The 14,602-nt window shown below is 45.3% G+C and overlaps 1 protein-coding gene across 1 annotated transcript in view; it reads right to left on the reverse strand.

The window, feature by feature from the left end:
* Positions 1–739: 739 nt before the first annotated feature.
* Positions 740–14,602, reverse strand: part of LOC135383980 (cell adhesion molecule 2-like) — an 87,096-nt gene continuing 73,233 nt past the window's right edge. The window contains exon 4 of the mRNA XM_064613255.1: positions 740–1,184. Coding sequence (XP_064469325.1) covers positions 1,111–1,184 — 74 coding nt within the window. The 3' untranslated portion in view covers positions 740–1,110. The remainder of the gene's footprint in view (positions 1,185–14,602) is intronic.

Below are 14,602 nucleotides of genomic sequence, written 5' to 3' on the forward strand. Positions count from 1 at the left end.
ATCCCAAGAACTTCCGATATAACGATAACGATCGCCATGTGAGAGTTCAAGATCGAGGCCTGCAGGCCCCCCGAGCCCCAGGCCGGGGCCTTTCTTCCTTTTTTCCTTTTTTCTAATAAATATACCCCCCTCCCATGCTGGCAATGAACGCTTCAACGCAAGCGTGTTGAGTTGACATGAAGGGATGGTTTGGTTTAGTGTAGGGAAAAATAAAATGGAGAGAGTGGCAATCACGAAGAGGGCCGACTACTCTAGTTTTCCTGATTGGAAGAATAACGAAATCCACCGGCTTGGCGACTGTAAGAAACCTCGCAAGGGCTTCTAGGACATCAAGATGTTAGGCCGCTTGACCAGGGGATCCCTTCGTCATTTCAAAAGGGCTGCTGTCCGGTCGAGACAGCTATGGCCCCCTGGAGATGGTTGCCATGCTGATGATATCTTCGAAAAAGGCGTTTTCGTGAAGGGATATTTGCGAAGAAGGCAAAATGTGTTCTGCGTCCTCAACAGACCCGCAAATTCAGCAGTTGGGGGAGTCCCGACATGAGACAATGCCGGAAGTACTCTCAGTTTCATAACATCGTTAAAAAAAGGTCTCTTTAGAAAATGAGTAACTACGCTGTATCCTAATGTGGTTTCAGGCCTCCTAGACATCTTAAAACATATCTCTCCGTTAAAGTGAGGATGTTATCGGCCTTTTTCGCGCAGGCCAGCATGGGATGTGAGATCTAGAAAATGGTCATAACACGTGCGAAACTCTTTATTTCTTGCATTCATTCCATATTTCTAGTGATTTACCTCCTGCATTCAGGTGTGGCTGTGTCTCCGTGCTTTGAAGATAAGGCAAAGAATTAAACCGTAACCGCTAGGTCACACGACTGGAACCGGGTTGTTGTGATGAGGTATTGTGACGAGAGTAAATGCTCCACTCTCTACCTCTTCGAATGATTAAGTGCCTAAGAAATAAATTTACTCTGATGTACCACCATGTAGCTAATATTTCCAAAAAAATTGCAGTGTCGGGGACACTGGAATTATCCAGATGGGGTCAAAAATCATGATGCGACATAGTACTGCATGGACGTCCAATCCGTAACCTAGACTGGAGAGGCGTTACGAAGAGGTCATACTCCACACCAGGCATAGCCCCAGAAGTGCAAATGAAGTGAGCTGTGTGGCTTGGGAACCTGCAAAGAATAAAAAATAAAATGAAATGAAATAAGAACGATGTTTTGGGCAAGGTAAGTACAATGTATGGTATACGGCGTGTGGACGTTTTTTTTGCATGACACTGCTTGACACCCAACTTGACGAATTTCACACTTTACTGAGATGTGTCTCTGCACGTCCGCTTTTTCTGACTTGTCGTGATTAGTGCATGCATTGAAGATAGATAAAAAAAAATTGTCTCTTCACGGCTGTCTGCAATTCATGCTCACCATAAAGGCGCAACTTAATATATGTTGCGGTTCATTTTCTTTTCACGAGTCCAGCGACGCCTAACAAGCCTATAGTATTTCAAAGTAAGTTCGCTTTCTATTTGTTTATTTATCTAGCTAGCTTCGTAGAAAATATGGGCTCTCTGAGTTTGCTAGTTTGAGGAACAAAATTTACTTAATTGTTGCAATGTTTCATTGAGAACGAAATAACTAAGTAGCCTTATTGCTTGTTCCGAAGGTATTTCTTTTTCCTTTACATGCGGCGAACACAATGGGCATAGAGCCCATACAGTCTTTGCCCATTGTGTTCGCTGCAAGTCAAGGATCATGTACCAACCTGGGGCCCATCCATTAAGGAGTATTTATTTTTCGCTGGTTGTCCATAGGATGCTTCGAATATCGAAGAAACAAACAGATCTTGCAAAGTGAAATGGGGCAAAATAAAACAAAGGCGCGAAGAAAAGCGTGCCACGTACGTCACTGCCTTGTTTCCAAGAGGGGGATATGTTTAATGATGATAAAGAAGAAGAAGGGAAATGTTAATCATGATGTAGATTTTCTATTCTCATGCTATTCCCAACAGAAAGGAATATGAAGGAAGGAGGAAAAGACAGCTCCTTCAAGATTTCATTCCCTGCGTCACCACCAGCAATGGGGTAGAGTATCGCCTCTGGCGATGAAGCTCCTCATTCCTCATCTTAAAATAAAGTTGTTGTTGTTGTTGTTGTTGTTGTGCAGGAGGTGTCAGAGAGTGCCCAAGAGTTTAGCTTCCCGAAGGGCCGCACACAGCGCATGGGCTCATCAAGGTTACGTTGGGATCATGAGTTTCACTGTTGCAAACGCAACAGACTAGCCATCAAGGACTGAAGAAGACTGCGCGTAGACGCATCATCACGCATATCATCATCTCGCATCGCGAGCAGTTTCATTCTGCAATTAAATATCATCTTGAGCGGTTGTCCTGTAGTCTAATGGTTTCTACAGAATTTGGTGCCCTGAGCAGGATGATTGGTTCACGGTGTGCTGAGGGACACGTCTGCTTGCCAGTCTCGGATGTCTGATTTCTACATTCACTTTGCTTGCTTCCATTGCGATAATTATCAGCACGATTCATTTTCGTAGGTTGTCTCACTTTACTCCGAGGGTCTGGGTAAAATGAGGTGATTGTGGCTTTTGAATTTAACACAAAATTTTTGTATTACACTTCGTCTACTGCTTTCATATTAGTGCGGAAATAAAATAACAACAATATTAGTTAATAATAATATTTACAGGTTGGAAACTCAAGGCCCCTAAGAGGGCTGTGATTAGTTTTCCTGAATACAGAGAGGTACCCAATGAAGTTACCGGAGTGTTTGGCAGAGTCCCGCACTGTCCTCTCGATATCCTGCAGCGGACATGAACGGGCGATTGGACGCCACCAGCAGGGCTAAACAAGCTGGGGAATATTTAAGTCAGCTTCGAGAACGCATGGCCGAAATGGCAAAGGAGGTGTAGGAGAGAGTAGGAAACATACAGAACACGTATCCAAGTAAATATGACAAGCGAACCCGCGCGAAGGAGTTCCAACCCGGGGAGAAAGTGCTAGTACTAGAGCACGAATCCGCAAACAAGCTGAAGACAAAATGGAAAGGACCGGCGCAGGTCAAAGGGAGGGTCAGACCCGACAGTTACAGGCTGCAAATGTCCGATGGAAGCGAACGCTGGGTGCATGCAAACAAGTTGAGAAGCTATGTCGCTCGCGTTGATGCGGTTGGTGTTATCGTTGTGGAAGATACAGAATACGGAGAAATGAACACGATACCTGTTCCCCATCCGCAGGAACATCCGAGTTTACCGAGGGGTTTTGCACGACAAATTAACCGCGAGCAAAGGCAAGAAATTGAGGAATTAGTGTCCGAATGCAGAGACGTATTCAGTGAAAGACCAGGAAAATGTTGAGTGGGGACTCATCATATACACTTAATTCCGGGAGTTCGGCTAGAAAGTTGTCTGGTCTATACAGTGGCCAAATCGCGCTCCATATCTGTAGTCGATATGACTAGGGGATATTGGCAACTGCAAGTTGACCCAGAGTCTCAGAAATACACAGGATTTGCCACCATACTAGGGCTTTATGCATGGAAGGTAATGCCCCATGGGCTTCGAAACTCGGCCGCCACGTTTCAGCGATTCATGACTGAGCTGTTGAGCGATCGCAGGCGAGCGAACATAGGTGTGTGTATATCGATGACATTGCAGTGCATTCCAACTCATGGATGAACATGTCCGTCATTTGCGAGCGGTTCTGCGCACCCTAAGAGAGAGTGGTCTCACGGCAGATATTAAGAAATGCCGATCTGGGGGGCCTAAAGTACACTACTAGGGCCATTGGGTAAGCTCCGGTAGTCATTCCCCAGACCCGGATTACATCATAGCGATCCTCAAGCTCAAACCACCGACTGATAAGAAAGGCCTGAGGAGCGCTTTAGGAATGTTTAATTAGTGCCGTCATTACATACCTAACTACTCTGAAATTGTGCTCCCGTTAACTAACCTGACGAACTGGCGCGTACCGAACAAACTGCCGTGGAACGCTGAGGCAGACAAGGCGTTTCAGTTGGCCAAGAAGTTGTCTAAAACCCCAGAACTGGCGCCCCCAGATCCGCGACTTGAATACACCTTGACGACCCGCGCCTCTGAAAAGGCTGTAGGTGCATGCCTATCCCAACGAGTGGATGGCAAGGACCATCGCCTTTCTGAGCAAAGAGCTGTCAGACGCGCAGTCAAAATGGTCTCCGATTTTGAGGGAAGCTTTTGCTTTAGTATGGGCACTCGTGCGTCTAGACACGTGGCTGTTCGGGAGAAAGATAAAGCTGCTCACTGATCACAACCCCTTGGCGTATATAGAAGACTCTGCTCCTAAAAGTGCACATCTAACGCGGTGGTCCCTCGTATTTCAGAAGTACGACCTAAAGATCTCCCACATAAGAGCATCAGACAAGAAATGCATGGATGCACTGTTACGCTTAGACTCATAATGGTCCACCTTGGCTAGATCAGACATGGTAAGGTTCTAATGCGCACAACATAAAGGAGCATGCCTGCTGTACTACACACTATTATGACTTGCTGATCACTCTACCACAGTAACAACGTGAAGGATCTCTGTATAATTATTAGTGTCGTACATCTGTCCTCATAACTGATATTCTGTAACACAATTGATAGTGCGGAAACCCTTCTCTTGTGTATCAGGTGTCGCACTTTCCAGAGGCCTGTGCAACACACGTTTGTGGGGGAGATATTAGTTTCTGTGATCTCTTGACGTAATCCCGTCTCTTTGTAACCACACGCGTGCAGTGGTTCTTCTTACAATGATTACGCCGCTGGCCTCGCGCGACTTGTACTCCAGTTATGGCATTCTAGGTTACCATTCTAGGTTACCGTACTCCACTGTTCCGCGGGCCAGTTCTGGCTAGAGATCTCGAACTGCGGGAATCGCTGGAGGCTATCGCCTTTATTGTTCCCCGAGAGTAACTAGAAATTCACCTTCAGCATTCACTTTCTCACGGCATTGTATATTTGTAAATTATAGCATTGAAGGACGGAGTTTATAGATGGGTGAATGTATATATTCTTGGAATATCTTTCCACGTGACACCTGGGTGCGTGGGAATGTTGTCACGTGGCAGAGAATTCACGCATGTATAAAAGCGAAAGTGTTTCTTTGTTTGGGGTCTTTGGATTGGAGCTGGTCATGTAATAAACTTTGTCATCTCCTTGCCCGTGCCTAACCTGCTTTCTGCTACTCCGCAACGGACTTGCGACGCACCTAACCACCACACCTCACGGCAACCTCTGCCTGGCTCTGGGAGTTTCGGCGACTAGAGGCCCGCACCGTATGTCATTGTTTGAGATGATGTAAGTAAAGAATTAATGAAGGTAATGTGCACAACTTTGCTGTGCCTAATGTTTCTGCTCAGAGGTTGAGATAGTGGAGGTGAGGAGCAGGCATGCTGCTGCGTAGGATATTGCCTTTGGGACAGTTCGCTAAAGAGGTCTGTGCACAACGGACCATGTTATCTGCCGTAGCGGTAACTACTCCCTAGTGGAATGTCACCCCATCCGGCTCCGATATCACTGCCGGCGTCTCCGCCAGTGAGGCAGCGCAAGAGGGGGTCACGTGCTCACAAGAACCAATGGGAAACACGTAGAAAAATAATTCTTTTCTCAATACTCTTGCGCACAGTAGAAGGCGTACATGATGTAATCAACCACACATACAAAATTGTCATAGAAAAGAGCGAACATTCTGCGCTCTGTAGTTAAGGCCTGAAGGATACAAGAGGTTACACAGACACGAATAAGCAACGTTAAAATACATTAGCTGATGATTAGCTGATGCAGGAGGTTACACAGACACGGATAGGCAACGTTAAAATACATTAGCTTTTGGAGAAGGCTTGTCCTCTGTTTTCCATACGTGTCTGTGCATCCCCTTGGGTTTGCAACCATGTTTGAAAGAAATTAAAATTGTAACCCCATATAGTGTTAATGAGCACAAGAGAACAACAAGATTATCCCTGATGATCCCTGTAAGGTTAGTAAAATACTAGAAAAACCCCCGTCAGAAAGCCTTGCACTTTCAGGCTCAAATATTCATTAACCACAAGGCCCATTCCAGTTTCGAATTGCATTTCAATAATACGAGGTATTGGTACATAACTTGCACGATGATGTAATGCAGGGAAAGACGTCCGCGTTTCAGTCCGGGTACTTTTCCTGTGATCTTGTGTGTGTGTGTTGGGGGGGGGGAGGATCTATTTATTTTCACAGGAAAGGTGAGCCAGAAAGGACGGCTTGCTATTCCTTAATAAATGATTCGTTAGAGCGTGGTTCTGCGGTAGTTAAAAGTAAGGCGATGAGGGGTCAGATGTCTTCCGCCGTCCCACACATTCGACGTGGGAGTACCGAGAGGGGGGCAAGGGGGCCGTGCCCCCCCTGGAACTCCAAGGTCGCTCGTGAAAATAGTACACTCTTTAGCCATAGGTCATAATGATTATTCCCAGATGTCATAATAGGAACCTCTGAACACCCACACAGTGTGCAACGTCGGCCTCCAGAAAAAGATGTGGCAGGGGGTGGGAGTTTGCGCTCTTACCCCCCACCCTGGAAGCGCTTTGCCGCCCCCCCCTTGGAAAAAATCATGGGAAAGCCCAGGATATTCGAGCACCTTTCTGCATGATATTTCGTGAATGTTTGAGTGCACAGCAGGTATTGCAAGACGTGCGGCAATACGGGTTTCGCCATCTAGAGAGTGTTCTCAGAACCTGGAGGAAATCAATAGACTATCTTTTTTTTAATTCCTCGTCCCGTCAATTTCCGACAGTGCGCGTAACGCAGCAGTTCTTGGTTTATTGAGGGTAGCCTGAGGAAGATCCGAGATTGAACCTGTGCCTGCGGCCAGACAGCGTCATGTGGGAAGCGAAAGAAAAACAACAAAATAAGAAAAACGGACGCCCGAGGTCGCTTTGGCGAGTCTGCCGCCGGTCATTTGGAGCATGAAAATTGCTCTTCCAAGCAACACAAAGGGTTCCTGAGGGAGCCGCAAAATGTGGTGGACAGCGGACGATAAGAGAGAAGGCCGTGATGTCGTCGTGCACAAACAACAATGCATCAGCTTATGTGTCTTTGTGTTGTTTTTCTTTCTTCTGCTTCTTTTTGTTGCACGGCAGGCTAGGTTATTGTTCTTGGCTTAGCCTATACCCAACGGAATGAAAGGAAGTAGATCAAACAAACCAGCAGGCAACATGACTAATAAAAACAAAATAATAATAGCAGCAAAAGTAAACGCTGTATTTACATGAGGACTCACTTAGCGGCGTTGACCGTCCTGACGAAGATTCAAATGTAAAAAAGTGTTGAGGGTAAGCAGTAAAAGTGAACTAAATCATTGTACTGCAACACAACCCAGTTATAGTTGAGAAACTTCAATAGTAAGGAGCGGACGATATCAGCCGTGACAAGAGAATAGAACAATGATACAACGGATGCAGATGATAACTAGAATGACAGAGAAATGACTGGCAAAAAGCCCTCAAAATAAACGCTGTTAAAATAAATCATGGTTAGGCCTAGGAAGGCAATGTTTCGTATGATAGTTAATGGGCGACACGATGTTCTTTTCGGCGGAACATGCTATTATGATGTTTCTTACCTATGTTTGTACTATTATCAATTACATTTCTTCAAATAACTTTGGATTTCGAAATAACCAGTTTAAAAGAGATGAGGACGATGCGCGTACGAATACAGGACACGCACTCTTGAACCTGCCTTGAGCCAGCTAAGCGCTAGGCTGTGACCGAGGCTAACAGGTTTCGGAGGGGGGGGGGACGATGGCTATGGCGGTGTTGTGGACTGATTGCGCGGCGACGGTCATTCGTGATGGATGTTACTGTGCTAGCTATCTGTTACACGAAAAAAAAAAAAAGTCGCGAGCCGCCAATTCAGAAAACATCCTCCCTCACTATGTTGGCAACACAGGCCACGGGTCACATACAGACAGACAACCTACTTGCGGTGTAGCGAAATCCTGGCTGGCAGTTCTAGCCTTGGCTAGCCCCAACCGCGATGAGCGCTCTATTCTGCACGACGGACGTAGAGCGTCGGCTGTCCACCGATCAGGGACGGTGGATTTCAAAAAAGGTTTATTTTTCAAAGTTTATTTCAACATTGTGGATTTTCTCATGATCTACAGGGTGTCCCAGAAAACGTGTCATTGAATTATAATAAAAAAACTACACCACCTAGAGTCATGCCGACAATGGCATTTGTTCTTACTGGGTTTTTGCCACCTCCTAGTGTGAATGTCGTGTAACGTAAATTTAATTATGTAAATTTTTGCGAGCTTAAGTCGGAAATTTGCCTAGTAAATATCACTTTTTTACTCCACCAATGTGAAGAGCGTGTCTAATTTAGTCAAATTAATGATAATTGACAGGGATATTCAGAAGCTATCCCATCGGAAGAAATAGCCGAACATCATACTCTACGGAGCTCGCACAGAATAGCGCACGATGAATTTTTCAGCGCAATCTTTGTCAGCCCGACGAAAGGAGGTTGGAAACCCAGCCCTCCCCGACACCGCAGAAAGAGATAAAACAGGCACGGCTTATCACGTCCGACTTTCGCTGAGATAATGCTTTTCCTCTCCCAATTTTAGGAACTGTTACTTTTTCTACTATCACTCTGTGGGCTGGCTTCGGAACCTCCTTTCGTCGCACTGCGAGCGATTGCGCTCGAAAAGTCATCGCGCGCTATGGTCCGGTGCTCCGAAAAGCATGATATTCGGCTATTTTTTTCCCATGGGATAGCTCGTGAGTATCACTGTGAATTATCATGAATTTGAGTGAATTCGGCACGCTCTTCATATTGGTGGGGTAAAAGAGTGACCTTTACTTGGCAAATTTCCGAGTTCAGTTCGCAAATATTTACATAATTAAACTTGGAGTACATGACATTCGCATTAGGAGGTGGCAAAAACCTAATAAGAACAAATGCTGTTGACCGCATGATTCTAGGTGGCGTAGTTTTTTATTATAATTCAATGACACGGTTTCTGGGACACCCTGTATATTTAAGAGTTGATTTTGCAAGATTGATCGTTAAGAGATTTATTTTTGAACGATTTATCTTTATATTTGTGTTGCAAACTGTAGGATGGGACAAGCACAAGGGTTCAAAAATAGTACTGCTCTCGTCCTCAACACGAAGAAGGATGTACTTAGTGGTGGAATTGGGCGACGGTACACATAATGTACCATTATAAATCTTACATTGCCAGATAATTTCAACAGTGCGCACTGAGCAGGTTAAGCTGGCGATTGCTCCATGTAGACAAAGTGTCGGAGCATAGGCCCACGCCTGACTAACATTTCCTCCCTTTTTTTTTCAATGAACATATCCCCCCCCCCCCATTGGCCGAATGACCACGCATAATGTGCCCGGCGTTTTGCGTCCAGTAGTATCTTTCGAAAGACAGGCGGCAGTCACAACTGATTCGTAACAGGGTCGATTATCTCAAAGACATTAGTACTCGCATTTAATGTTAACGATGCTTGAGCAGACGTCGCATGATTTGTTAATGTATGCATTGTATGTGGTATCAGCTCCGGAGACATTTCTATTTTTACAGCGCAGCTGTAAAGGGCTCAATTTCGTGAAGATCCTGTCCTGTACGTCGCATCCCCGAAAATCCAGCGAGATGAACGATGCAGGGGTGAGCAGTAATAGTAATACTTTGTACTATAATACTACTACTGTAACATCTTTGAGTATTTGTATCATGTATTATGATACTCCTTTTCTAAATGTATTTGTATGTGTATTATAATACTTTTGAAGATGTGATACTTTCCCAGAGGTCGTAAGTCCGACCTGCTGAGTGTCGTCCGTGCACTTTACCCGTAATTTTTCCTGTCCCACAAACATCTGGACATGAAGAAGGCCCCTATTCTTCCCCTGTCCCAAATTATCCCAAAGGGAGTATTCTCGGCGGCAGAGGTTAACCGAGGCTTCCCCGCATTCCTTCCAGTTCAGCGTCCGTAAGGATGAGTCATCCCATTGCAATGCCCTTGTCCTATGAAAGAGTGCGTACAGTCCCGTCACCAGTGTACGCAATGGACAGTCACACGCTTTTGTACGGATCACATTTTACCCTCCAGACTGAACGAAAACAAGTCTCTGCCACACTGAGAGCGAGCTGTTCACTGTGATCGAATTGGTCAGCGGTATCTCGTCATATTATAAAGACCCAGCACTATGGAGGACTACCCTTTGAGAACATGCTAATAATGTAAGTACCTGAAATAAAACGTGATTGGAGAATGACTGTCGCGATAAGCAATGCACAAATTGTGTAATTCTGATTTTCTTTTCCTTTTTTTGTCCCCAAGTTATGTATCAATGCATAGGGTGATTTGAGGCAGAATCAGGCAGGGTGGTCCGGTCGACCTCTCAGATTTTTTTCCCGTTCCAATACATATTGAAGCCTTGTGCTTAGGAAGTACATTTGCGGAGGAAATAGCTGAAAATATCTCATAGTTAATAATGTTACAAATGTTAAAAAAATAATGTTCAAGACTGAACATTTTGAGCACCGCGCTTCCTCGCAATTTTCAGGCTTCGCATCTTCGTGGCTGTGCAGTTAATGTTTTCCCCGCTTATTGTCCATGTCCTGCTGTACTGTTTTTTTTTTTTCTATATTTGAGGTTCTAGGTTTTGCAGGTGTCTAGGTAAAAAATCGCCAAGATGCCTTATTGCAAAAAAGTTGCACTTTTTCGTGACGTAATTGCTTTTCTGAAAATACCAGATGCTTAACATGGGGGACATCGTTCTGTTAGTCTAATAATGCTCTGTCGGTTCATATGAAGGAGATTGTTGGAAAATATCGGGCATACTTCCTGACGCTCGTTTAGTGGGGGATGGTAAGGCAAAAACGTGCAAGTTCGGTACCGTATTTTCCATATTATACCCCACTCGTGACATGGTTCATATTCATGACAAGTTCGCATAGCGTAGTGAAAAAAAATTCACTTCAGAAATGCCGAGGTTCCGTTGAGAACACTCAAAGGTAACCCCATCACAGCAACATCTATGGCGCGGTGTCGAAGCCGTTGTAGCGTTTTATGGCGCCGTAATTTAACGAAGGCCAAATACAAGGTGCGAACTAAGAAGCTGCGCATTTCCTGCAGGGTGGATGAGATCATGTGTGATAAAGCAGTGAAACATAATCCACTTTCCGAGTAGTTATTGGAGAGGCGATCGACAGAAGTTGAGAAAGCGCCTCTTTCCGTCGCTCCTCTTGTCTTCATGCCACTTCGTCTAGGCAGAACACATTCTATCCCGGATGTGTGTGAGAACACAGAAACCTCAATGCTCCTTTGTAAGGGCGTACGGTGGCGCAGCGGTAACGCGTGCGCTTGGAGACTGGGAGGTCCGCGGTTCGAATCCGCGGGCCGGCTGTGCCGTCTGGGGTTTTTCCTGGGTTTCCCTCAGATGTGTAATAGGCGTATGCCGGCACAGTTCGCCTGAAGTCGGCCCATGGACACAGCTATCCTCCCCCCGAGCGGGTTCCGCTCGGTCTTCCACTTCACCCTTTCCTCTCCTCCTCTCCACCACCTTTCCCTTCCCGAGAAACATGCCGCCTAATCAGGCAGGCAGACCTCTCGGGTTCCTCCCAACGACACTCCTCCTCCTCCTCCTCCACAATGAACAGAGCTCGTAGCGCAGACAGTGTGACCGTGTGTTCTGTGCGGACTACGGTGGTAAGCACTGCAGGTGGTAAGAACTATGAAGCAAAAGGCTACCTAGTTGCAAAGTGCACGGGAAGAGTGGATGCGATGATGTCGGTGGCGCAGTTAAGCACAATGCCACACTCTACAACCTCAGATATATTGCAAATGAGATAGTTAGAAATGCGAAGCTGCACAACATTATATTCATATTATATCATATTCATATATATCATCATCATATCATATTCATCATATTTTGACCGTGCACTCCCAACCGAGTACAGCTGTTTCGTCCTACTTGGGACTCGTAGGACGAAACAGCTTTACTCGGCTGGGAGTGCATGGTCAAACTGTAAACATATGCCCAACGTGCAGCTACAGAGCTTCGGCTATTTTCCCTTTATATATATATATATATATATATATATAAAGAGGGGGAAAAAGCCATTAAAAAATAAGTAAATGATGCTAGACGTGTTTGAAATTCAAACTTACAGATTAAAATGGCTTCTATGGCTGCACGTAGAGAAACAGATACTCATTGAACGATGCGACAGCACCAGAGGACACGTGTTTCGCCGTGTTTGCGGCTCGTCGGCCCTGGGTAGCTGCGCATCGTTCGGGATTGGCAAACCAGGGGTCACTCAGCGAGCGATATACACCTGGGAGGGTGACTGAGCACTCCTCAATGCCACAGTGCAAGCCAGTGAATTATAGCTCAGTCACCCTCCCAGGTGTATATCGCTCGCTGAGTGACCCAAAAGTTGGAGTTGGATCGGACGGCTACGTATATATATATATATATATATATTCATTCATTCATATGCTTCATCTGCCGGAGCAAGGCGTTGTAAACTATCGTACAACCAAAAAACGAGAATGTAAACACTTTCAGCGCCTTCCTGGAACACAGTCCTCACATGTGTGGGGAAAGCAGGATGAACAGGTAATGGTGTTTGTGAAGTGTACACAGCAAAAACTCCGAAGAGTGCATGGAGGAAAGCCGCTTTTCACTGTTACACTTTGTTCCCTTTTCTGTTTGTCATCAATTAGGGACCGTGCGTGTTTTAAATTTGAGTTTTGCGCATATGCCAACGTTCATGCCGACCTGTGGATCGTAACTCCTTTCTGTGTAGATTGATATTTGAACTTTGTTTCATAATAAACCTTATAAACCAGAACTTGACTATCTCAAATGTAATATGAATACACGAAGGGACGAAACTCCGCTGTCCGCCCTCGCTGCGCCCGTCACGAACCGGCCACGACAGGTGAGCGCGGGAAGCCCGAAAATGAACTTCACACATTTCTGAAGTGATATTTTTTTTTCACTACGTTATGTGACCTTGTTATGAACAATATGTGTGAGGAATATGAACCACGTCACGAGTGGGCGAATATAGGAAATACCCAACCGAAGTTGCGCGTTTTTACCTTACCAGCCCTCACTAAACGCGCGTTAGGAAGTACGTTTGAGGTTTTCCAACAATCTCTTTTATATGAATGGAAAGAGCGTTTAAAGACGAACAGAACGATGTCACCCGTGGTAACCCTCCAGCACTTGCAGAAAAGCAGTTACGCGCCAAAAAAGTGACTTTTTTTTTTTCAAATGAGGCGACTTTGCGATTTTTTTATCTGGGCACCTGCAAAACCTAGAACCTCAAAGATAAAGCAAATACAGCAGCACATGAGCAATAAGCGTGGAAAAAAATAACTCCATGGCCTACGAAGATACGACTCCTGAATTGCAATGCTCGAAATGGTGTTGAACATTACTTTTTAAAAAACAACTATGAGATATTTTCAGCTATTTCCTCCGCCAATGTACTTCCTAAGCACTAGGCTTTAATATATATTGGAACGAAAAAAATCTGAGGGGTCGACTGGACCACCCTGCCTGAAATCACCCAGTATTGCTCGTGTAATACACAGAAGTACTACTATTATGTATTATAATACCTGTAGAATCAAAGTATTACGTGTTAGTATTTCTAGGAAGTATTATGTATGGGTATCATAATACAAAATATGAGTATTACTGCCCACCCCAAACGAGACAACAGATATGACGAGATATTTTACAGCGACAGCTGTTGCCTCGTTTCTCGTTGATCACTTGCAACCTCGATGACTCTGACGGGATGAGAAACGGAGCCACCGCCATCCTAAAGCACATTGACTTGACATTGAGGGTCTACCAATGCGCATGTGATTTCACTTCGAAGGAAACGCCATAGGCATATAAACAGGTCTGCCACAGTCGTTGATTTGATACCCCTGTATCTTGCATCATATCCACCAGTTTGTGTTTCATAATTAACAGCCAGAGAATCGGCTTTAGGGATATTGGTTTCGTTAACAACACACGTGCGAGCACTTAAGATTAGGGGTGGCGAGTGTAGACCTGCTGAGCTCAAGATGTCGTGTTCCATCCGGGCCGAGGATGGTAGCAATGTGCTGGAAGCAAACACTGCTTCGAGCACTGTGTGTTGGAGATTTGCGGCGCACGTTAAAGCGTACGACCCACGTGGTCGAAATTATTCGTTGGCCTAACCTGCGGCAAGTGCGGCATGTAGCCACACAAGTGTGGGCGGCCTTACCTTACGTGTAAATCAGCTAATTATGTTACGAGGGATGCCGTTATGTGCGGTAGGAGGTACGGAATTTTAGTCATGCTGTATAAATGTGAAACATTGTGCAAAACCAAAAAAGAAAAAAAAGGCTAAGTACGTCAAGCTCTAGTGGAATAGGCGTGCACCCCCGAACGGCGATGTACGATAAGGACTGTTTCCCTGAAATGTGGCGCCCTCTCGAATGTCGTCTGCTACTGCCTCAAAACTTCTGTACGTGAGGAGGCACCGCAGTTTCGTTTCCGTCTCTTTCGTT

The sequence above is a fragment of the Ornithodoros turicata genome, chromosome 2 (assembly GCF_037126465.1).
Source record: "Ornithodoros turicata isolate Travis chromosome 2, ASM3712646v1, whole genome shotgun sequence".
Taxonomy (NCBI): domain Eukaryota; kingdom Metazoa; phylum Arthropoda; class Arachnida; order Ixodida; family Argasidae; genus Ornithodoros; species Ornithodoros turicata.